Source organism: Sus scrofa, chromosome 10 (assembly GCF_054392235.1).
Source record: "Sus scrofa isolate SSC_HxYL_T2T_F1_AM1 chromosome 10, Sscrofa_HxYL_maternal_Yorkshire_Landrace_v2.0, whole genome shotgun sequence".
NCBI lineage: Eukaryota > Metazoa > Chordata > Mammalia > Artiodactyla > Suidae > Sus > Sus scrofa.
The window spans coordinates 15059872-15085395 of record NC_139392.1 but is presented as its reverse complement, the minus strand read 5'-3'; the positions used below and the strand labels follow the sequence as shown (position 1 = coordinate 15085395).

At 48.4% G+C, this 25524-nt stretch overlaps 3 protein-coding genes across 30 annotated transcripts in view; 2 read left to right on the top strand and 1 right to left on the bottom strand.

The window, feature by feature from the left end:
- Positions 1-9533, top strand: part of NVL (nuclear VCP like) — a 129833-nt gene extending 120300 nt beyond the window's left edge. For 3 of the 8 annotated variants that reach the window (XR_014817424.1, XR_014817421.1, XR_014817422.1), the window contains 2 exons: positions 282-3395; positions 9305-9533. The gene's annotated coding sequence lies outside the window, so the exon portion shown is untranslated. Of the gene's footprint in view, positions 1-281; positions 3396-8194; positions 8577-9304 lie in introns of those variants that run through there. The other 5 variants (XR_014817425.1, XR_014817428.1, XR_014817429.1 and 2 more) reach the window with 5 other exon arrangements.
- Positions 732-24645, bottom strand: LOC146398810 (uncharacterized). The gene is made up of 2 exons (XM_084979257.1): positions 24181-24645; positions 732-6038 (listed from the first exon to the last, which is right to left on the bottom strand). The coding sequence occupies exon 1, from the start codon at positions 24500-24502 to the stop codon at positions 24200-24202; it is 303 nt and encodes a 100-aa protein (XP_084835383.1). The 5' UTR covers positions 24503-24645; the 3' UTR covers positions 732-6038; positions 24181-24199.
- LOC100627222 (zinc finger protein 705F) overlaps positions 24444-25524 on the top strand; it is a 33335-nt gene continuing 32254 nt past the window's right edge. For 18 of the 21 annotated variants that reach the window (XR_014817443.1, XM_013978242.3, XM_084979231.1 and 15 more), the window contains exon 1: positions 24444-24470. The gene's annotated coding sequence lies outside the window, so the exon portion shown is untranslated. Of the gene's footprint in view, positions 24899-25524 lie in introns of all 21 variants that reach the window. The other 3 variants (XM_005653771.4, XM_084979229.1, XM_084979221.1) reach the window with 1 other exon arrangement.

Genomic DNA, 25524 nt, shown 5'->3' with positions numbered 1-25524 from the left:
GAAGGCATCCTCTTCTCCACACAATCTCCAGGTTTTGTTATTTGTAGACTTACTACTGATGGCCATTCAGACAGGTGTGAGGTGGAAACTCATAGTCGTTGTGATTTGCATTTCTCTCCTAATGAGTGATGGTGATAATTTTGTTCCAGCACTTGTTGCCCCTGTATATCTGGTTTAGGGAAATGTTTATTCAGGTCTTTGGCCAATTTGTCAATTGGGTGGTTGGGTTTATATATTTATGCCTTTTTTTTTTTTTTTTTTTTGCTGCTTACGTGTATCAGATGTTGAGCTGGTAAATTTGAAACCCGATCCTGACCTGGGCTTTGGGAACTGGATATAGTGCCTGTGTGTTGTGCCTGGAAGGTGGTACAGAGGTGACATTTTGGTGAGCAGCTGTGCTAATCCCTGTGCTTCTTCTCTCATGAGGTCTCCTGAAACTTTGTCTTTTTCCTTCCCTGTGAGCCACTTTTGTTCTATCTATACACCTGGAATGAAGACCTGATTGAAAGCCAGGTTGGGTGAATTAAGGCTGGTAGAAAGATATAAAGAAAGCTCTTACGGAGATCCCTCCTGGCTCCCTGGATAAAAGATCCATCTGTTCTGCTGTGGTGTGTTTGGTATCCTCTGTGGCTTGCAAACCATTGATGGGCCGACAACCCCTGCACGCTTCAGGTGCAGTCAATAAAGTAAGAAACAAAAAAGAAGAGCAAGCAAGAGAGACAGAAAGACAGTAAGAAAGAAAGAAAAGAATCAAGGCTTTATTGTATGAGTGAAGGAACAACAGTTGGAAAATTAAGAAAAAAATCCATGGTTCCATATATACACACCTATCTTCATAAGTACATAAGTGCTGGCATATCTCAAAAAGAAGAATGCTGTCATGACACAATGGTTCGGAGATGAGTGATGGGAGTGGTTTGGGTGTAGGTTGATCTCAGGGCTCTGAAAGCCTTCGAGAGAGAAATAGCCCACTTGGAAGGGAAGTTCTTGGTATTTCAAGAAAACGGAGGAAGAGAATCCACCCAGCATATTGCCCAGAGCCAATGCAGCCCCCAGGGGGCTGCTGAGCTAGAGAGAGGAGGCCACCCTGAGGGTTGCTGTTAGAGCAGATGGCCACAAGACGGCGCCAGAGGACCTTCTGGACCCAGGTGCCGCTCTGGGCAGCAGAGGCAGGCTCTCAGGTGGGGTGGATATTGTGTTGGGCAGAACTCACAGGAAGCACCAGGAGATTTGGGTTTTTTTCTTTTTCTGGGCACCTGGGAATCTCTACTCTAAGATGCCTCATGTCAGGCAGAGGACACAGGTGTCCCTTCAGCATTGGATGTGGCTGGGCAGCCTGGTTGGGTGGCAGTGTGTTTGGAATGCTGAAGGGATTCACTGGGTTTCCAAATGCCTTGTGTTCCTCCAGAGGCAGGAGCCGAGACCCACACAGCATCTGTGTTGAAAGGTGAGATGGCCATGTTGAAGCCCCTGGTTGTCAGGGCTGTAGGGATGTGGAGAGAGGCTGGTGCTGACAAAAGAATGGGGAGACTTGGGCGGCATGATGGTGGGCAGCTGTGCTAATCCCTGTGCTTTTCTTGCTCAAGAGACTTAGGGAAATTTCCTTCTTGCCTTTTGCGATGATCCTCTGTTTTCACTACCGCGCCACGGCATTGGAGGCCCGACCAAAGCCAGGTGTGATGAATTAAGCAGGGTGGATTGGTATCACCAAGCACGCTCTCAGGGAGTTCCCTCGTGGTTGCTGGGCTTAAGAGTCTCTCTCTGTCACTGCTGTGGCTGTGGTAAGAGCTGCGTTGGGAGATCAAACCCTGGCCAGACAACATCCCAAGTCGCGGTGGCACCCAAATAAATTTATACATAAAGAGAGATATTGAACAAATGAGCTTCATTGATAATGAGGTCAATACATACATCCATATATTCCTCCAGAGTGGCTAAGGGAATCAATAGCAGAAATAAAGGACCTCCTGACCCTCTATCTCTGGTGACAGAGGGTTTCAGTAGGGGCCTGGGCTAAAAGAAGCAGTGAGGTGGATTCAATACCTGGCCAGATGGTATCTGCCTGCCACACCCGTGTGCAGAAAAATAAACAGGTGAATCGAAATAAATAAAGATGTTACAGTATAACTGAATTCATAGACCCTAGGTCATTACGTCTGGTCGGGTGCCCCATTGCTAAGAAATATTGACAAGTTCGACAGAGTCAGGTTGCCTGCTTTTTTTCTCGAGGTGCAGGAGGCTAGACCCTACATCTTCTCTGGTGAACACTGAGTCTGTAATGTCTTCTTTTATCCTTTTTTATTTCCATTCTACCTGATTGATAGTACTCTCTCAATTTCTCTTTAACAGCAATGTGATCCATTCGTACTTGTACATAGATGTCATTTTTTTCACATTGTCTTTCATCTAGTTCCAAAAAAAGAAGTCCAGATAGTTTCCTGTGTTGTAGAGCAGGATCCCATTGCTAACCCTCTCCAAGTATTAGAGTTTGCATCCATTAACCCCCTAAACCCATGCCAACATACATCCACCACCACCCCCAATCTGGCAACCACAATCTCTTTACCAGTCCAAGATTTTCTTTTTGGGAGACAGGTTCATTCGTGCCTTTTGATAGATTCCAGAACCAAGGGAAAGCTATGGTATTGTCTTTCATTTTCTGACTTACTTCACACAGGATGAGTGTTTCTGGAGACATCTATGTTGCTGAGATTGTCATTTTTTGGGTTTTTTGTATGGATGCATCGTAGTATTCCACTGAATCTTTGAACAACATCTTCTTAATCTGTTCATCTGTCGATGGACATTGAGTTTGTTTCCTTGTCTTGGCTATTGTGAATATTGCTACAAGGGACAGAGCGGGGCAAGTATCTTTTGAAAAGAATATGTGTCCAGATATAGTCACAAGGGTGGGGTTGCTGGGGCATGCATCCTTTCTAGTGGATTTTTAGGATTTGCATGGATCCTGTTGTCCATTGTTTTGGTACCAATTTGCATAGCCACTCCCACTGTAGGCGGGCACCCTCTTCTCCACACCCTCTCCAGGATTTGCTATTTCCTGACTTATTAATCATGACCATTCGGACAGGTGTGAGGTGGTACCTCAGGGTCGTTGTGATTTGCATTCCTCTCAGATTGAGAGATGGAGATCATTTTTTTCCAGTGCTTGTTACCCCTGTGTATCTGGTTTAGGAAAATGTCTAGTCAGGTCTGTTGCCCTTTTCTCAATCAAGTGCTTGGGTTTATTTATTGATGCATTGATTTTTTTTTTTCGGTGTTCGTTTGTGTCTGTTGTTGAGCTGGTAATTATGAAACCCCATCCTTACCTGGGCTTTGGGAACCGGATAAAGTGCCTGCATGTTGTCCCTGGAAGGTGGTACAGAGGTGACATTTTGGTGAGTAGCCGCAATATTCCCTGTGCTTCTTCTCTTCTAAGATCTCGAAATTCTTTTTCTTTCCATGTGAGCTGCTTTTGTTCTCACGATGCACCTGGTATGAAGACCTGATCAAAAGCCAGGTGGTATGAATTAAGGCTGGTAGAGAGATGGAAAGAAAGCTCTCACGGAGATCCCTCCTGGTTCCCTGGGTAAAAATTCTGTCTGTGCCACTGCAGTGTGTTTGGTATCCTCTGTTACTGAAACCATTGATAGGCAGACACACACGTACCAGGTGGGGTCAATAAATAAAGAAATGGGAAAAGATAGAAAGAGATAGCAAAAAAATGAAAGAAAAGACAAATTTCAAGATGTTCTTGAAGGAATAAAGTTGTTGGAAAATAAAAAAAATAGTTCCATATAGACACACTTATCATCATAAATACATAAGGTCAGGTGTATCTCAAAAAGGAGGAGGGCTGTCAGGACAGGATGGGCTAGGAGCCAAGTGTTTGATTGGAGTGGTTTGGGGGTAGGTTGGCCTCAGGACTCTGAAAGCCTTTGAAAGAGGAATAGCCCACTTGGAAAGGCACTTCTTGGTATTTCATTAAGATGGGGGAAGAGAATTGAACCAGCATATTGCCCAAGGCCAATGCAGCCAGGGGTGGGTGGGGGTGTGCTGAGCCCCAGAGGAGGAAATCCTGAGAGTTGCTATTAGAGCAGATGTCCACAAGATGGCGCCAGAGGACCTGCTGGACCCAGGTGCAGCTCCAAGGCTGCAGGTGCAGGCTCAGGAATGAGGTGGGTGGTGTGTCGGGTGGAACTGACAGCGAGCACCCAGAGGTTTCTGTTTGTTTTCTGGGCACCTGGGACTCTCTGCTCCAGGATGCCTCATGTCCAGCTGAGGACACAGTTGTACCTTCAGCACTGGACGTGGCTGGTCAGCCTGGTTAGGTGGCAGTGTGCATAGAAGGCCTCAGGTATTCACTGGATTTCTGAATGCCTTGAGTTCATCCAGAGGCAGGAGCCTAGACCCACAGAGCATCTGTGTGGAAGCGTGAGCTGGCCATTTTCCAGCGCCTGCCTGTCGGGGTTTCAGGGATGTGGAGAGGGAGGCTGGTGCTCCCGGATGAATGGGGAGCTTGGGGGGCAGGATGCTGGGCAGCTGTGCTAATCCCCGTGCTTGTCTCGCTCAAGAGGCCTGGGGACATTTCCTTCCTGCCTTTGGAGAGGGTCCTCTCTTTTCTGTGCGGCGCCGGGGCCTGGAGGCCTGCCCGGACCCAGGTCTGCTGAACGAAGCAGGGTGGGTGGGCAGCCTGAACTCCCAGCTCTCAGGGAGTTCCCTCGCGGTGGTCGGGCTTCAGAGTCTCTCTGTGTCACGGCCGTGGCTGGGGTCAGAGCTGCGCTGGGAGGTGAAACACTGGCCCCCCTGCAACTCCTGTCGCAGCTGGCACCCAAATCCCGATCCGTGTGAAAAGAGAGAGTGCACGAATGAGGTCCGCCGATAAAGAAGTCAACACGTACATACGTGCACCCCGGCAGAGCAGCTTAGGGAATGGAAGGGGAAGGCAGTAATCCAGGACCTCCTGCCACTAAAGCTCTGGTGACAACAGGATTCAGCAGGGGCCTGGGGCCGTAGAAGCAGTGGCGTGGATTCGATACCTGGCCAGACGGGATCTGCATGCCAGAAGTGGGTGCAGAAAAATAAAGAGGGAAGTCAAAGTAAAGAAAGAAAAGAAATAAATAAGGAAGGAAGGAAGGAAATGGATGACTACAGCCATTAATATGGAAATAAATTCATACGCCCTCGGGACTTCCTTCCGGTCGGAGGTCACATTGCTACAAAGCCCTGACAGGGTCAAAGGAGGCAGGTGGCCCGTTTGGTTTCTCCAGATAGGCAGGCGTCCCGACCCAGCTGTCTTCTCTGTTGAGCTGGGAATGTTTGGTGTTCGTCATGATTTTTTGTTCCCATCAGAGCTGAGTTATAGGGCTCTGGCGATTGCCCTTTAGTTGCAAAAGCGTCCTGTCACACATGTATATCCGTATCATTTTTCTCACATTATCCTCCCCCTTGATCCAGGACAAGGGACTAGATGGAGTTCCCCTGTGTTTAGAGCAGGCTCTCCTTGCTTCCCCTCTCCAAGGACAACTGTGGGCATCCAGGAACCCCCACCCCAACCCTGGGCCTTCCCACACCCTCCTCCCCGAGTTGGGCCACCCTGTGTGGTTGGCCAGCCCAATAGATTCTCTTGGGTGGAAAGGTTCCCTTCGTCGGATCCCAGATCCAAGGGCTTTCCAACGCATTGCCTTCAGCTTTGGACTTCCCGCACTAAAAAGGAGTGTTTCTGCTTCCATCGACGTGGCTGTGCGCAGGACGTTTTGTGTGGCTCTGGCCGTGTGGTATCCCACAGGGGCACAGTACAACCTCTCCTGATCCATTCATCTGTCAATGGGCATGGAGTGTCTTCCCAGGTCTTGGCTCTTGTGAATACGGCTGCAAGGAACAGAGCGGGGCACATACCTTGTTGAAAGACGATGCATCCAGATATAGCCCAAGAGTGCGATTGCTGGGTCCCGCATTCGTTCTTATAGGTTCTTGTTCTGGATTTCCCTCGATCGTGATGGTCCAGGGTGTTTGGGCTGATTTCCACACCCCCATCCACACTGACGGAAAGAAGAACCCTCATACTAAGTGAAATATGTCAAAAGACAAAAACAAATATGACGGCAAATCCCTTCCTTCTGGAATCTTACACATGACACCAATGAACCTTTCTCCAGAAGTGAAACTCAAGAACTAGAAAACAGATTTGGGGTTGCCAGATTGGAGGGGGAGGGTGTGGGAAGGACTGAGATTTGGAGGGTGATAAATCCAAACTCTTTCCCTTGGAGTGAGTAAGCACAGACATCCTGCTGTTTAGCACAGGGAACTATATGTAGTCACGATTTTTGGACCAAACGGAGGACAATGTGGGAAAAACAACATGGATAGACACGTACGATTGGATCACCTTGTTCTTAAAGTGAAGTGCAGCACCATAAACTATCGATATTCGAAAATGTTGAATGACAACATCCGACAATACCAGCGGGTCCGTGTTCACCCAGGAAGATGTCCAGGTGGAGACTGCTGCCGCTCGGGAAAGAGACAGGCACACGGACGCCGCTGAACCTGTCAAGGTTTCCTAGCAAAGCGACACTGGACCAGGCATAATTACCTAGCAGGTATGAATTAATTTGTATACTACAATTATATTTATTTATTTTTTGCTTCCCTAGTTATTTTCCTGCAGACATGTGTGGCATGCAGATACCCTCTGCTCTGAAAATGAATCCACTCCTATGGCATACATCCCCAAGCTCATACTCAGTACCCTCCACCACCAGAGATGCTGGATCAGGAGAAACATTAGGATTGCTTTATATATCCATTCACTTAGCTCTTCTGTAGGAATATATATATTCTTTGTTATTTAAGCTCATTATTTTCAACAACTTTGTATCAATTTATTTGGTTGCCTCCTGTGACATTAGGAAGTTGTCTGGCCAGAAATTAATCTCCCAGTGCAGCTCTTACTATAGCCACAGTGACAAGGAGAGACTCTTTAGCCAGGCAGCCATGAGGGAACTCCCTGAGAGCATGTTTCATACCAATCAACCCTGCTTAATTCATCAGACCTGGTTTCAGTCAGGCTCGTAATGAGGCGCCACACCGAAAAGTGAGGCTCAACTCGAAAGGCAAGAAGGCCAGTTCCCTCAACCCTTTGAGAAAAAAATCACAGGGATTAGCGCAGCTGCCCACCCTGATGACACAGAAGCCCCCAATTTATTCATCAATACCACCCTCTTTCTCCACCTACCAAAACCCCCGACGGTCAGGGACATGAAAATGGCCAACTCACAATACAACACCAATGCTTTGTGGGTCTCTGAACCTGCCTCTGAAGAAACGTAAGGCATGGCAAAAACCCAGTGAATCCTTCAAGTATTCTGCACACACTGGACCCAACCCAGCTGCCAATACACCTCCAAATGCTGAAGGGACACCTTTGTCTTCTGCCTGACACGAGGCATCTTGGACGGAGGACCTGCCCAGGAAATAACCAAAAATATTCTGGGTGCTTGCTGTGGGTTCCGCTCAGGACACCATCAGCCCCAACTCTGAGCCTCGGAGCTCTAACCTCTTAGAGCCTTGGAACTGCACCTGGGGCCAGAAGGGACTCTGGTGCCCTCGTGTGGACACCTGCTCTAACAGCCACTCTCAGATTTTCTTCCTCTTTCTTGCTCAGCAGTCCCCAGGGCTGCATTGGCCAAGGGCCATGGGCAGGTTGGGTCTCCTTCCTCGCTTTCATGAAATACCAAGAAGTGCACTTCTGAGTGGGCAATTTCTCTCTCAAAGACTTTCTGAACCCTGAAGCCAACCTATGCCATGCCTTGCTGCTTAAACCCTTAACTCCAGGCCCATCATATAATGAAGGCTTTCATCCTTATTATATATCCCTGCATATATATAAAGATAGGTGTGTGTATGTAACGACTGCTTTTTTTAAGTTTCCGCCTGTTATTCCTTCATTCATAAAGTATGCTTCTTTTCTTTGTATTTTTTCCTTTCTCTCTTTCCCTATTTTCTTTCTAAATTTATTGACCCCCCAAAGCACGTGCGAGTTGTCTGCACATAGATGATTGTCAAGCCACAGTACTTACCAATGCCATCACAGAGACAGACAGATGTTTTACCGCGTGTGTCAGGAGTGTTCTCGGTGAGAGCTTTCTATATATCAATCAATTGACTGGACTTAACATGCCCAACCTTGTTTTAGGTCACGTCTTCATACCAGGTGCATAGAAAGAAGAGAAGAGGCTCACGTGGAAAGGAAAGGATGGAGTTTCACGAGAATTCATGAGATAAAATGCCCAATGATTGGCCAAGCTGCTTCCCAAAGTATCACCGTTTTTGCACCTCCCAAGCAAAACCTGCAGGCACTTTATATGGATCCAAAAGCCCAGGTCAGCCTGGGCTTCCAAAATTAACAGCTCAACCACTGACCATCCAACAGAAAAACAAAACCAACAACCTTAACGAAACGTTGGCAAAAACCTGAATAGACCTTTCCCTAAACCAGATACACAGAGGGCAAACCACCGGGGAGAATGAACAGCATCGCTAACTGATAGAGATTTCCAAATCAAAATGCTGCTGAGGTACGGCCTCGCCCCTCTCCGAATGGCCATCTTCAAATAAAAAAACCCTGGAGAGCATGTAGAGAAAAAATGCCCTACTACATTGTGGCTGTGTAGGCAAATGTGTAAAACCACTGTGGACCACAGGATCTTGATAATCCGAAAAATAAACATAGAACCGCTGTATGACCCTGTGCATATACCCAGAAAATGTCCTTTTCACAAATGGAAATGCAACGCTATATTCATGCAGCACTATTCACAATAACAAGACATGGAGACACATTCTATGTCCATGAGCAGTGGATTGGATTAGGAAGAGGATGTCCATATACACAATGGAATAGTACACAGCCATAAAAAAGAGCCAAAAATGACATTGGCAGCCACATAGATGGAAATAAAAACTCTCATACTAAAAGAAATGTCTGAAAAAGAAATACAATGCCACAGGAAACCCCTCCCCTCTGGAATCTTACAAATGATACCAATGAAGTTTTTACAAAAAACAAACAAAAAAACCCAAAAAAACCTCATGAACTGGAAAACAGGATTACTAGATTGGAGGGGGAGAGTCTGTGAAGGACTGGGATTTGGAGGGTAATAAATCCACATTCTGGCCCTAGGAGTCGGTGAGCATAGACATCCTACTGTTTAGCTCAGGGACATCAGAGCAGATCTAATTATCTAGCGTGTGTGAATTTATTTCTTAAAAACATATTTTTAATTATTTCTTTTTACTTTTGTAGTTATTGTCCTGCACCCATGAGTCGCATGCAGATACACTCTGCCCTGGAAGTGAATCCACTCCTACGCTGGACATCCCCAGGCTCATTCTTCTAATCATCAGCCATGAGAGACACTGTGTCAAGAGAGACTTCAGGATTTGCTTTATCTATCCATTCCCTTAGCTCTTCTGTAGGAATATATATATATATATACACTGACTCCCTTATCAATAAAGCTCATTTTAAAATACCTCTTTTTATTTATTTCTGTGGCTGCCCCCTGAGACCAGGGACGTTGTCTGGCCACAGTTTGATCTCTCAATGCAGCTCTTACCACAGCCACAGAAGGGACAAGGAGAGACTCTTAAACCAACCAGCCATGAGGGAACTCCCAGAGAGCTTGCCTGATGAGAACAATCCACCCTGCTTAGTACATCAGACCTGGTTTGGGTCAGGTCTCCATTCGCTGGCGACTAACTGAAAAGTGAGGCTCATTTCGAAAGGCAAGAATGAAAATTCCCTAAGCCTCTTTTGCGATAATAGCACAAGGATTAGCCAAACTGTCCAAACTTATGCCACTGAGTCCCCCATTTATTCATCAGCACCACCCTCTTTCTCCACCTGCATAAATGCCCTCTGGTCAGGAACTTGAAAATGGCCAGATCACGATCAAAATCTGATGCTGTGTGTGTCTTGGTCTCCGGCTCTGGAAGAATACAAGGCACACCAAAGCCCAGCGAATCCTTCAATTATTTTAAAAACACACTGCCACCCAATGAGGCTGCCAATCCACCTCCAAATACTGAAGGGACACCTGTGCCCTCTGCCTGAACTAAGGCGTCTTGGAGGAGAGTCCCTGGGGCCCAGGACACACCTAAAAATCCTCTGGGTGCTTGCTGCATGTTTCACGCAAGACACCATCGGCCCCAACTCTGAGCCTGCACGGTTTTGAGCCTTGGAGCTGTAACCTGTTAGAGGCTCAGAGCTGCACCTGGGGCCAGAAGGGACTCTGGCGCCCTCGTGTGGACATCCGTTCTAACAGCCACTCTTAGGTTTTCCTCTTCTCACTGGCTCAGCAGGCCCTCATGCTGCATTGGCCATAGGCAATATGCAGGTTGGGTCTCCTCCCCTGGCTCGCATGAGATATCAAGAGGTGCCCTTCTGAGTGGGCTATTTCTCTCTGGAAGACTTCCAGAGCCCTGAGGTCAACCTATGCCATGCCTAGCTGTTTAAACACTCAGTTCCTGAGCCATCATGTCATATGCCAGACTTCTTCCTTTTTATATATATCTCTGCACTGATCTCTTTATGAAGATGGGTGTATAGGTATGTAACGATTGATTTTTTTTAATTTTCCACCTGTAATTCTGTCATTTTTACAATAAATTCAGGCCTCATTTCTTTTTTTCTTTCTCTCCATACCTCTTTATTTTTAATTTATTGACCACACCTGAAGCATGCATGAGTTGTCTGCACATTGAAGTTTTTTTATGCTGCACTGTTTACAAAACCAACATAGCAACAAAGACAGATCATTTACCCAGGGTGCCAGGAAGGATACTGTTGTGGAAAAGAATTTGACCTCCTATGGTATGGGAGTTCAGGTAAATTTTTACCACCCTTAGGGACCATAGGATCTAGGTAATCAGAAAAACAAACATAGAACCACCACATGACCCAGCAATACCACTCTTGAGCTTATAGCCAGAAAATATTCTTTTCAAAAAGTTAAATGCCCCCCTAGCCTCATGTAGCACTATTCACACAGCAAGACATGGAAACCATTCTATGTCCATTGATTGGATTAGGAAGACGATGTCCATGTCCACAAAGGGACAGTATTCACCCATAGAACACAGCAAAAATAATGCCACTGGCAGCCACGAAGGTGCAAAGAAAAACCCTAATACTAAACGAAATATGTCCGAAAGAAACAGGGAAACCCCTTCCCGCTGGAATCTTACAAATGACACCAATGAACTTTTCTACAGAAAAGAAACTCATGGACTGGAATACATATTTTTGGTTGCCAGTTTGGAGGGGGAGGGTGTGGGAAGGACTGGGATTCGGAGGGTAAAAATCCAAACACTTGCCCTTGGAGTGGGTAAGCATAGCAATCCTGCACTTAGCCCAGGGAACTAGAACTAATCACTATATTTTGAACCAAATGGAGGATAATGTGAGAAAAAGTATATATATATATATATATATATATATATATATATATATATATATATGAATGGAGCACTAAAATAAATAACATTTATTTATTTTAAAATAACAAATGACAACAAAACAAAATGACAAAATAGGCGGCTCAGCATTCACCAGAGAAAGATCAGGGTAGAGACTGCTGCCTCTTGGGAAAACAGACAGGCACAGTGACTCCGCTGAATCTGTCAAGATTTCCTAGCAAAGCAACATCAGACCGGAACAAATTTCCAACCATGTATGAATTTGTTTCGATAATACCACTTTTATTAAATTATTTTTTTACATCTCCAGTTATTTTCCTGCAAGAACATGTGGCATGCCAATATACCCTGCCCTGGAAATGAATCCACTCCTATGCTGTACATCAAAGGCTCATACTTAAAACCCCCTGCCACCAGAGTTACTGGGTCAAGAGAGCTTTAGGTTTGTTTTCTCTATCCATTCCCTTAGCTATTCTGTAGGAATATACATATTCCTTGACTCCTTTATCAAATAAGCTCATTTATTGCAATATCTGATTTTATTTATCAATTTATTTGGGTGCCCCCTGTGAAATAGGGTTGTTGTCTAGCCAGAGTTTGATCTCCCAATGAAGCTCTTGCCACAGCCACAACAGTGACAAGGAGAGACTCTGAAGCCAGGCAGCCACTAGGGAACTCCCTGAGAGCTTGCTTGATGATACCAATCAACTCTGCTTAAGTCATCAGACCTGGTTTCAGGGAGGTTCTCTACTGAAAAGTGAGGCTCATCTTGAAAGGCAAGAAGGAACTTTCCCTAAGCCTCTTGATTGAAGAGAGCACAACGATTAGCCCAGCTGCCCAACCTAATGCCACCGAAGTAACCCATTTATTTACCAGCACCACACTCATCTCTTCTTACTTAAATCCCTGATGGTCAGGGGCTTGAACATGGGCAGCTCACGATAAAACACTGCTGCTGTATTGGTCTCGGCCCTGCCTCTGGAGGAATACTAGGCATTCTGAAACCCAGCGAAGAATTCAAGAATTCTAAACACACGGCCTCACAACCAGGCTGCAATCCCCCTGCAAATGTTGAAGGGAAAACTCTGCCCTCTGCCTGACATGCAGTGTCTTGGACAGAGAGAACCTGGTGCCCAGGGAAAAAACCTCTGGTTGCTTGCTGTGTGTTCCCCTCAAGTAATCATCAGCTACAACTCTGAGCCAGTATATATAGAGTTTTGGAGCTCTAAACTGATAGAGCCTCAAGCAGCGACTGGCGCAAGAAGGCAATCTGGCGCCCTCATGTGGACATGTGATCTAACAGCCACTCTCAGGGTTTCCCCCTCTCACTTGCTCAGCCATCCCTGGCTAATGCATTGGCCATGGGCCATTGTGGCTTGGGTCTCCTTCCTCCGCTGTAATGAAGTACCAAGAAGTGCCCTTCCAAGTGGGCTGTTTCTCTCTCAAAGGCTTTCTGAGCCCTGAGACCCATCTATGCCATGCCTTGCTGTTTAAACCCTCAGCCAATAATCCATCATGTCATGCCAGCCTTCTTCCTTTTTATATATATACATGCACTTATGTATTTATGAAGATAGGTGCCATGTATGTAAAGAATTTTTTCTTAATTTTCCACCTGTGATTCCTTCCTTTGTAAACACTGTCCTCATTCCTTTTTTTTTCTCTTTCCCTCTTTCTATGCAAATTTCTTGACTCCACCTGGAGCGTTCCTGTGTTGTCTCCCCATTAATGATTTTCAAGACACAGTGTTTACCAAAACCACCAGAGTGACAAAAACAGAACTTTGACCCTGGGTGATGAGAGCTTTCTTTATATCAATCAATCTACCAGCCTGAATATGCCTGACCTGGCATTAGGTCACATCTTCACACCAGGTACATAGAAAGAAGAGAAGAGGCTCCCATGGAAAGAAAAGGATGGCGTTTCATGAGACCACTCGAGAGAAAATGTCTGGTGATTGGCACCGCTGCTCTCTAAAATATCACCACTTTGGCACCTCCCATGCACAACAAACAGATTTTATACCGATCCCAAAACCCAGGTCAGGCTGGGCTTCCAAAATTAACAGCTCAACAACTGACACCAAATAACAGAAAGACAAAACCAAAAAACCAACTGAAAAATAGGGAAACGGCCTGAATAGGCTTTTCCCTAAAGCAGATATGCAGAGGGTAACACGCACCGGTAAAATGAACATGATCACTCATTAATAAAGAATTGCAAAGCAAAATGAGGCTGAGGTACCCCGCACCCAACTCTGAACGGTCATCAAGTGCGTCTTCAAATAACAAACCTTGGAGGGGGTGTGTAGAAGAACGTGCCCTCACAAGGTGTGGGTGTGCAGGTAAATTTGAACAACACTAGGGCCCACAGGATCTAGGCCATCTGATAAAAAACACAGAACCACCATATGACCCAGCAATCCCACTCTTGGGCATATATCCAGAAAATAGTCTTTCCAAAATGTTAAAAGCCCCACCATGTTCCTGCAGCACTATTCACAATACCAAGACAAGGAAACACATTCTATATCCTTGGACAGATAACCGGATTAGGAAGAGGTTATCCATATCCACAATGAAATAGTATTCAGCCATGAAACAGAGCAAAAAAAAAAAAATGCCAATGGCAACCACAAAGATGGAAAGAAAACTCCTTATACTAAATGAAATATATCTGAAAGAGAAAAATAAATACCATGGTATAACCCTTCCTTTAGTATCTTACAAATGACACCAATACAGGGAAGAAACTCATCGACTTGAAAACAGATTTTTGGTTGCCAGATTGGAGGGGGAAGGTGTAGGAAGTACTGGGATTTGGAGGTTATTAAATCCAAACCCTTGCCCTTGGAGTGGGTAAAAATAGACATCCTGCTGTTTAGCACAGGGAACTAGATCTAGTTACTATTTCTGGAACCAAATGGAGGATAATGTGAGAAACAGAATATGGATATACATGTAAGATTGGATCACTTTGTTGTTAAGGTGGAATTGAGCACCATAAATGAGCAATAATCAAAAATAAGAAATGATTTTTAAAAAACCTACAAAACGAGCGGCTCAGAGTTCTTCAGAGAAGGTGTGAGGGTCAACACTGCCTCTTGGGAGAAGCGTCACACTGACACAGGTGAATCTGCCAAGATTTCCTAGCAAAGCAACAGTGCACCAGACCAAATTTCCAAGCGTGTATGAATTTATCTCCATAAAAATGTTTTTATTTTTTAATTTTTTACTTGCCTAGTAATGTTCCTGCACTATGTTTGGCATGCATATATATGCTTCCCTGGAAATTAATACACTTCTATGCTGTACATCCCCAGTGTGTACAAAGAACTCTTTGACACCAGCGATAATGGGTAATGGGAGTCATTGGATTGGTTATATATCCACCACCTTAGCTATTTTGTAGGAATCTGTAAATGTGTGTGTATATATATATGCATACATCTATATACACACATATATACCTATTTATGCATGTTCTCATTGACTCCTTTATCAACTAAGCTCATTCTTTTCAATATATTTTTTATTTATCCATTTTTTGGGGTGCCCAGTGGGACATAGGTAAGTTGTCTGGCCAGAGTTTGATGTCCCACCAGACTTACCATAGCCACAGCAGTGACAAAGAAAGACTCTTAAGCAAGGCAGCCATGAGGGAACTCCCTGAGAGCTTGCTTGATGAGACACATCAACCCTCCTTAATTCATCAGACCTGGTTTGGGTCTGGCCTCCATAACCTGGTGCCCTCTGACAAGGGAGGCTTATCTCGAAAGGCAAGAAGTACATTTCGCTGGGCCTCTTGAGCAAAGAAAGCACAGGGATTAGCCCGGTTGCACACACTAATGCCACCGAAGTCCCCATTTACTCTTCAGCACCACCCTCTTTCTCACCTACCTGAACCCTTGACGGTCAGAGGCTTGAACATGGTTGGTTAACCATACAATCCCAATGCTGAGTGTGTCTCTGCGCCTGCCTCTAGCAGAACAAAAGGCACGCTGAAACCCAGGGAATGCTTCAAACATTCGAAAAACCATGCCACCCAACCGGGCTTCCAATCCACCTCCAAATCCTGAAGGGACACATGTGTCTCTGCCTGATAGGAGGCGTCGTGGAGGAGGGAGTCCATGGTGCCCAGGAATCCAAAAATCCTCTGGGTGCTTGCTCTGCATCCCTCTCAAAACACCATCAACCACAACTCTGAGCCTGCACTTTTGGAGCCTTGAAGCTCTAACTGGTTAGAGCCTCGGAGCTGCGCCTGGGGCCAGAAGGGACTCTGGCGCCCTCTTGTGGACACCTGCTCTAACAGCCACTCTCAGGTTCCCCTCCTCTCTCTGGCTCAGCAGTCCCCAGGGTGCATTGCCTGTTTCACATTTGCAGGCTGGGTCTAATTCCCCCGCTTTCATGAAATACCAGTAAGTGCCCTTCCACGTGCACTCTCTCACTCAAAGGCTTTCAGAGCCCAGAGGCCAGCCTAGTCATGCCTTGCTGTGTAAACCCTCATCTCACAAACAATCATGTCATGACAGCATTCTTCTGTGTTTATACAGCTCTGCACTCAGGTATTTAAGAAGGTGGGTGTGTAGGGATGGAACGACTAGTTTTGCCTTAATTTTCCCCCTGCGATTCCTTCCTTTGTACAGTAAAGTCTGGCCTTGTTTTTTTCCTTCCTTCTTTCTTTTTTTCAGGTTCTCTTTCCCTGGGTGGTGCTGAAGAATCAATGGGGGACTTCGGTGGCATTGCAGTGGGCGGGTGGGCGAATCCCTGTGCTGTTTTCAATCAGAAGCTGAGGGAATTATCCTTCTTGTCTTTTGAGGGAGCCTCCCTTGTCAGTAGGATGCCAGGCTATGGAGGCCTGACCAAAACCTGGTCCGATGAATTAAGCAGGGTTGATTGTTCTCATCAAGCATGCTCTCAGGGAGTTGTTCCCAAGCGGCTGCCAGGCCTAAGAGTCTCTCCTGGTCACTGCTGTGGCTGTGCCAAGAGCTGCGTTGGGAGATCAAGCTCTGTCCAGACAACATCTCAGTGTGGCAGGGGGCACCCAAATAAATTGAGGCTCTAACAGGTTCGAGTTAGAACCCTGCTTAATTCATCAGACCTGGTCTTGGTCAGGCCTACATGCCCTGGCAACATACGGACAAGAGGGGCACCTCGAAAGGCAAGAAGGACATTTCCATCGGCATCTTGATCAAAAAATGCACCGGTATTCGCCCTGCCAACACCGTAATGCCACAGAAATCCACCATTTCTTCCTCAGCACCACCCTCTTTCTCACCGACATGAGACTTAACCCTCACCCTAACCCCTAACCGCAACACTATAACCATCCCTGAAAATTAACCCTAAAACTCTAACACTAAAGCTAAACCGAACCTGCACCTGACCCTAACCCTAAGTTTAACACTAAGTCTAAGTCTAACCTTAAGTCTAACCCTAACCCTAAAACTAAACCTAAACCTAGGTCTAAATCTAACCCTAACTCTAGTCTAACCCCAACCCTGTATAACCCTAAGTCTAACCCTAAACCTAAACATATGCCTTGCCCTAAGTCTAACTCTAACCCTAACTCTAACCCTATTAATCCAAACCACTAATCCTAAACCTAATAAAACATAACCCTCACCCTAACCCTCTAACCCTAACATTAACCCTAACACTCAAATTATCACCCTCACCCTATAACCTAACCCTAATCCCTAAAACCAAACCATAACCCTCTAACCTTAACCTTAACCCTCTAACCCTAAACCACTAACACTAAACATCACCCTATACCCTAACATTCCAACCTTAAACATAATCCTCTAACCACACCACCCTAACCCTAATCCTTAACCCAAGACTAAACCTAACTCTCTAAATCTCTAACCCACTAACACTAGCACTAAAATTAACACTGAATCCTAACCCCTAATGCTATCACCTAACCAAAAACATGAACCCTAACCCTCTAATGCTAATTATATAAACCTAAAACTAAACCCCAAACTAAAGCTAAGTCTCTAACCCTCTAACAATAATCCAAATCCCCTAAACCTAACACGAAATATAAACCTAAAAAAAATCCTCTAACAATAAGGCTATAACCCTAACGACCTAAACATGAACATAAACGTAACACCGAAACCGTAACCCATAAACTCTGGCACAAAACAATAACGCCTACCAGCTAACCAAAAAACCAGACCCTAACATATTAACCCTAAAAATTTACACACCAACACACTACACTAAAACTAACCCTAAACCCGAACCATCAGCCTGACCAGAACATTAACAATGGAAAGGACTGGGGTTGGCAGGGGCGGGGGGTCCCAGATGCAAAAGCTTGCACTCGGAGCACGCAGGCCATGGGATCCTGCCCTACAGCACAGGGAACTACAGCCGGGCCCTGTTTTTGGAATATACCATGGACGACCATCGGAGGTAAAAAAAAAAAAAAAAAGAAGAAGAACCAAAGAACGAATGAAGTAAGAAAACCCAGGTATACACGTCCGACTGGATCGCTCTGCTGTTCGAGAGAAATTGAGCACCGGAAACCAGCTCGAGTGGCAGGAAAGAAAGGATTCCTAACAATCCCCCCAAGCTGCCGGCGCAGAGGGCACCAGGGAAGGGGTCTGGGTCCAGGCACATGCCTCTCGAAGGAAAAACAACAGGCCAACCTGTCAAGGTTGCCTAGCCGTGGGACATCCGACCAGAAGTCACTGCCTAGGGTGTATGAATGGAACTCTCTCAAGCTTTGCTTGCTTCTCGGTCCCTTCCCCGTGGATGAGGCTGCAGCCTTTGGTGGCCGCAGAGTCTGTCTTGCCCCGTATGGAAGCCACGCCGCCGCCGTACCAGCCCAGGCTCGGATGGAAATCTCTCTGCCACGTGAGGTCCACGGTCAGGAGAGCCTTCGGGATCGCCCTGTCTATGGACGGCCCTGAGCTGCTCGGTAGCACGGTCCATAGGTCCTCATGGACCGCTTTATCCATTGAGCTCATCCGTTTCCATACGGAGTTTTGGTTGTTCACTTCTAAATATATGTGCGTGCCACCTGCGCCTTTGGGAGGATGTCTGGCCAGCGCTTCGATCTCCAACGCAGCCCGTACCTCTGCCAGGGCCGTAACCGAGAGAGGCTCTGAAGCCCGGCAGCCACAGGGGAACTCCCTGAGAGCGTTCCTGAAGATCCCAATCCACCCCGCTCAATGCCTCCCACCTGGTTTCGGTCAGGCCTCCATACCCTGGCGCCGTCCTGCAAAGAGAGGCTCGCCTCGAAAGGCAAGAGGGAAACTTCATTCGCCCCTTGAGCGAACAAAAGCACACTGGGCCACCGAGGTTCCCCCTTCTTGCCGTCCTGCCTTCCTGCCTGCTTCCCTTCCTTCATCAACCGCAGCCTCTGTCTCCACTTACCAATAAGCCCCAACAGTCAGGGGCTTGACAATGGCCAGCTCGCGATTCAGCCCAGTCGCTGGGTGGGTGTGGGCTCCCGCCTGTGGAGGAACACAAGGCCTTCGGAACCCCAGGGGACCCCTCGAGCATGCTAAGCACACTGCCGCCCAACCAGGCTGCCTGTCCTCCTCAAAATGCTCCAGGGACAGCTGTGTCCTCTGCCTGCCCTGAGGCCTCTGGGAGCAGAGCGCTCCAAGGGCCCAGAAAACAACCCCAACCCTCCGGGGGCTTGTGGTGGGTTCCGCCCCACACACCATCCACCCCACCATGCAGCCTGCAGCCTTGGAGCGGCGGCGCCTGGCTCCAGAAGGTCCTCTGGCGCTGTCTTGCGGACGTCTGCTCTATCAGCAACAAGCAGGTTTTCCTCCTCCCGCTCTGGCTCTGCAACCCCTGGGGCTGCATTGGCCTTGGGTAATAGGCTGGTGGGATTTGTTTCCTCCACCTCCTTGAAATTCCAAGCGGTGCCCTTCCAAGTGGGCTATTTCTCTCTCAAAGGCTTTCATACCAGAGCTCTCAGGCCCACCTACCCCATGCCACTCCATTCAAACTCTCAGATCCCGACCCATCATGTCATGACAGCCTTCTTCCATTTTTCACATATTCATGCACTGATGCATTTATGAGTAGAAGTGTGTATCTAGGTAACTACTGATTTATTTCCTTAACCTTCTAACTTTTATTCCTTCATTCATACATGTCTTGTTTCTTTCATTTCTTTCATTTTTCATTCTTTCTATTTTCTCTCTTTCTTACTATATTGATCCCACCTGAAGCATGTGTGAACGGTCTGCCCATCAATGGCTTTCAAGCCACAGTGGCTAATGGACCCACCACAGGGACAAAGACAGATTCTTTACCCAGAGGGCTGGGAGGGATCTCCACCAGAGTTTTATCACCAGCCTTAATTCACCAGACCTGGCTTTAGAGCAGGACTTCATACCAGGTGTGCATAGAGAAAAAAGAAACCTCAAATGGAATGAAAAGAACAGAGTTGCAAGAGACCTCTTGAGAGAAAAAGCACAGGGATTCGCACAGCTGCTCACCAAAATAACAGTTTTACCACCTTCCATTCACCACCTGCAGGCACTTGATCCACATCCCAAACCTCAGGTCAGGCGGGGCTTTCAAAATCGCCAGCTCAACAACTGATACAACTCAACAGCAAAAACAAACAAACAAACAAAAAACACCTTAACCCCTAACCTGAACCCTAACCCCAAACTGAACCCAAACACTTACCCCAACCCTAATTCTCTAATCCGAACCAGAACCTGAATTGAACCCAAACCCACAATCCTAACCCGAACACAAACCCTAACCAACCCTAGCTCCAGATCCCAGATCCCAGCTCCTGCTCCCAGCTCTCAAGCTTACCCCCTCTTGGCCTCAGGCTCCTTGGACCCAAGCTCTGGGCCCAGCACGCTGGAAACACCCCATTTCAAGCCAGACCTCTGACAGGAACAGAAGTGAAGACCCATCTACCCTGCTGAAAACAGCCTCACTTTCAAGGGACAGAGAAACCCCTAGGTTGACTTGAGCAGTGATGGGTTTGAGGTTGGAAAGTGTGGGTGCTTGGAGCCTAGAGAGGAAGGTTTCCTTTGGGGTCGAGACCACGGGAAGCTGGAGACAGACAGGATGGTCACAGATGGACAGGGGGTTGAGCCTGGGACAGGGGGACATGCAGAGGGAGATTCAGTGAGTGTCCAACACTATGGCATGTCCATCCTCCCTTAGGCTGGTCCTCCGCCTCCCAAAGCTGGGTCTATAAACACAGGGGCCCCTGGAAGGGGATGTCCATCTGGCTGGTTTCCTGAGGCTGGATGTGGGTGGGGACATGGGCACGTCTGGTGGCCTGGTGAAGACATCATTCGCTCTAGGGAAGTGAGTGGACACTCGGGCCCTGGCCTGCTGATGGCCTACTTCTTGGGCAGTCACGTCCTTTCTTGGGTGTCACTGGGGCTTTAACCTCACTCTGTGAGTACAGGAGGGAGCGACAGATACTCCTGGCCCAGCTGTGCCCTGGGCTCTTGGGGAGGACGTACTGGTCAGCAACCACAACCTCGGTCACCACAGCTCAACACCCGCTCCAGGAAGCAGGCACGAGATTCGGACTTGTGAAATAGGACACCCATGGCGGGGGAGCTGATGGGTCACTTCTCAGATGAGGGCGCTCAGGTCTGGGGGCAGGCAGGACAGAAGGTGACCTGCAGCCTCTCGCTGTGGTCCCCACATCAGCTGCGGTTCCTGACCAGGGCCTGAGATGCCCTGAGAGTAGGGTTTGGGGAGTGGGATATGTCACTGTGACAGGGACACGTGAGACAGGGGTCCTGGGTGCCAGGTTCCTTCCTGGAGTAAGAATGGGTGTCATGCCCCAAAGAGGAGGCATCTAGAGATGGCCCTGAGTTTCGCCAAGCACAGGCCTCACCCCCACCCCAGGCTGGGTGTGCATTTCCTGGGCCCTCACCATAGAACACCAGGGGATGGGCTGGGGCAGGAGATGCTTACTCTCTGTCCTGGAGCCTGGAGCCCGAGATCCTGGATCTCAGGGGCCTGCTCCTCTTGCAGTTTCTGGGACAGTCAGTCCCAGGCTTCTCCCAACTCCTGGGGTTACATCCAGGCTACCCTGTGGCTGTGTCACCCCATCTCTGCCTCTGCAGTCACACTGCCTTCTCCCTGTCTCTCCAACCCCCCCCCCCACCATGAAGACCTTCACCCCTTCCTCTGATTAGTCGGGGCCTGTCACATGGCCTCATCTCAACCGAGGCAGCTCTGAGTGATCACCTCACACGCAGCCCCATTCCGAGGCCCCAGGCGTCCACGCATTTTCCTAGGGGCCTTTTGGAGTAACAAATGCTGGTGGCTGACACAGCTTGGGGAGGAAGGGCAGAGGGTAAGGGTTACAGCCCACATATATCTGGACAAAAACCTATCCGAACACGTCTGGGGCCTGAACACTGCTGACATGCAGCCGTCTCTCCCTGGGCCAGCCTTGCTGTCCACCGCACTCCTGTCCTCTGCCCAGGAGATGACCTGTCTCTGTCAAGGCAGCTGCCCCACAGCTTTTTGGCAACACCCATGCCTATCCCACCCACAGGCCATGCTCCTGCTCAGAGTTCTATGTTTGGCTACAAGGATGGGTTGGGCACCTGCTGCATGCTCCCAGCCCAGGGGCAGTGCCTGCATCGGCAGCTGCCCTCCATGCCGGAAGGGGCCTGGCTGGGAAGAGGCATGTCCCGCTCTGTGGAGTCCTTGATGCGGCCCCCCATGCTGCCGCCTGCACACTCCCCGGCAGCCGTGTCCCCAAACACAACCAAGGCGCTTCTCCTCAAAGGTGGCTCAGGGACTCATCTTCAGACCCCTCCACATTCACCCCAACCTGGCAGGGAGCCCATGGCCAGCTGCCTTCCTAGGAGCAGAGAGAGGACATCCCCTAGGCCACCATGCATCTGCCCCCAGGTGACCCCACACATTAATGAGAAGGCCACCTGCCCCAGACATGCAGTCCCGCCAGCTCCTGCCTGGCCCTCGAGAGCGGCCTCCCTCTCAGAGGACCAGGATCCCTCCCTCCTCTGCCTGTCCGTCCCCAGAGTCAGGACACCTTCCTCCAGGAAGCTGGGGAAGCTCTGTATCTGCATCTAAATGTCAGTGCTTGGAGGTCTGGGGTCTGGAGCTGAGGTGGGCTTGTCTGGGTAGGAGTGCTCTACTCTGAGTGTGCTTATGTAGCCCCCCCAGAGGTCAGTGCTGTGGTCAGTTTAGCCAAATCCCCCTTACCCCGTGTTTCTATCCACTGACTGCCCCTACCCTGGCATCCTGCTCCTTGACTACAAATTTCCATTTCCAACCTGTATTCAGATCTCTCTCCCCCAGGACAAAACCCATTGCAGTCGTTCCTGTACCCATCGTGGAGTTAGCCGGCCCCCAAGAATAACATCTTCCCTACCGTGCACTGTTGAGGAAAATGCAATTAACTACCAAGTTAACGAGAAGACTTGGTGGAAATTTAATTGAATTAAGAAGAAAAAAAGGGAATTTTATTCAAGCAAAACTGAGGATTATAATCTGAGGAAACAGATTCTCAGAAACCTCTGAGGACTGTTCTGCCTGTTGGAGGTCAAAGGCACAGTCCATATACGTTTTTGAGACAAAAGATGGTACGTCAAAATGAGATAATGGAGTTCCCGTTGCAGCTCATCGGGTTAAGAACCCTAAGTAGTGTCCATGAGGATGCGATTCAATCCCTGGCCTCCTGTAGTGGGTTAAGGATCTGGCATTGCTGCAAACTGAGGTGTAGGTGGCAGATGGGGCTTGGATCCAGTGTTACCATGGCTGTGGTGTAGGTCTGCAGCTGCAGCTCTGACTCAATCCCAAGCCCAGGAACTTCCATATGCTGCAGGTGCAGCCATAAAAAGAAAAGAGAGAGAGAGAGAGAGAGAGAGATAATGATATCTTACGAAGTTTCACCAAGGATACATAGTAAGTACAAAGCAAGTAGAAAGTCACCATGACCCCCTACAGAGCTGTGAAAGAACAAACACTATTTTTTAAAGAAGTTAGCAGTTAACGATTTACCAGAAAGATCAATAAAAACTTAAAAAGCATTGGGGAAAAAAGTTAGTGAACCTGATGATTCTGATTGCTAGCATCAGAAGAAGGAAAAAAAAAAGATCATTACAGAAAAAAATGCACAGGCACTCCCATCTTTGAGGAGCTCTGGCTAATGTGCTATGCAGATGCACACTGCACATGAAGTAGGGAGGAGGCCCAAACAGAATTTTATGTTTAATTTTTTCTTGTCCAACCTTAAAATATAAATTTTATTTCATCGGCTTAACAAGTGTCATTGAAGATTTTCTTTAACATTAGGACAGCTGTCAAAATATAGAAAAGGAAAACGTGAAAATACAATGTATTTAGAAATTTATGGGATGCCATCCACGCTTGTCCCCCTGAAGACCCGGATCCTGAGCCCTGGGCTGTGTCTTTGAACAGAAAGGTTCGAGGCAGGGTTTTTGCCTTTCACGTTTTTTCCATCACCAGCACAAGCAATTCCAGTCCTCGCTAAATCAAATAACCCACTCCAAGGGCAGCAACCACAGACGCTGTTCGGGCTCCCTCCAAGGCCCATCTGGTTCCAGCAAGGTCCCCCTCCCCGAGCGGGACTAGAGTCTCCAGACGCGAGAAGGGATTTCGACCTCAACAATTTTCAAAATGTTAACAGGGAAACATCTCAGCATTTACAACCAAAGGCCTGGCAACTCCAAGTTCGTACCTTGAGTTGTCCGAAACACTTAACTCGCAGCGCGGAGGATGCGGACGGGGTCCCGCGACTTCCTCAGAATCCAAACGCCCCCAACCTGAGAGACTGGAGGTGTGTCGCGCGGAAGGAGGGGCCGACCTCGGGCGGCGGGGACGGGGCGGGGCAGGCCCGGGCCTTGCCCAGAATGCCCGCCCCCTCCAGGCCCGCCCCACGCGCCCCGTGACCTCCTAAGGCCCCGCCCCGCTTTATGCGTAACTTCCTGCCGACCCGGAAGCGGTTTTCGGGAGTGGAGGTCCTCTCTGGTGAGTTTCAGATCCGCGGTCCATGGGCCCATCCCCACCCGCTCCTCCACACCCACGGTCTGGGGGTCCCTGCGGACGTCACAGATCCCGCTCTGGCCCCTCGCGCCTGCGATCTCAGGGTCGCCCTGAGATCGGGATGTCGGGCGCTCCGCCGAAGGGTCTGAGTCCGCATCCACCGCCAGTCAAAATCGCCCCGAGGCCGACCCCGTCCGGGCCTTTCTGCCTTCCTTCTCTTCCCCGTCTCCCGCCCCGACTCGCGACGTGGACTCTCGCCCTCCGCGCCCCGCATCGCCCCTCTCGGCCCCTCAGGGCAGCCCCGGAACGCCGCGCCCTCCCCTGTCCATCCTGGGCCTCCTTCGGCCGGGACCTGCCTCTCGCTCCCCTTCCCGGTCACCGCCTCAGAAAGGTCCTTGAGCCCTGGGCTGGAGGTGAGGTTTCAGTCCTGACAGTGACGCGCCGTGTGCTTCCGTCCCAAGCCCTCTCTGCTGGCGGTGCCAGGAGTGTGTTCACATTCCCGGTAGCTCACGGGAAAGTGTGCTCTTTGTTCCATCCCTGCGAATGTAGAGTGGGCAGGGACGTGGAGGAAGGGATAACGAGCGAGAGCCGGGGAGACCGCGAGTAAGGGAGCGTGAGGACTTGTAAAGTAGGAGGTCCTGCTTTGGTGCCGCTGGATCGGTGGCGTCTCAGCAAGTTAGGTAGAGGTGGGAGGAAGGTGGGTGCAATGGAATTGGAAGGACAGCGTACAGGTGCAAAGAAATTGACCTGGGCAAGATGCAGTAGGGTTCGTGAAAATAAACCAAAAGGAGACCAACAGGGAGATGGCAAAGGACAGACTGGATGAGGGGATTTTCACCAACAGAAGCAGTAGGGGAAAATAGAAAGGTAGATTCCAAAGTCATTAGATTTTTTTTTTTTAGTTTCCCAGTTACTTTCCTTTTTGGTTGTTGTCATTGTTGTTGTTGTAGGGCCGCACCCGGGCATATGGAGGTTCCCAGGGTCACATCGGAGCTGTAGCGGCTGGCCTACACCACAGCCACAGCAACCCCAGACCCCA

Excerpts from the sequence above, each read along its gene's own strand:
- LOC146398810 (XM_084979257.1), bottom strand. The coding sequence starts at position 24,502 with ATGGGCCCATGGACCGCGGATCTGAAACTCACCAGAGAGGACCTCCAC.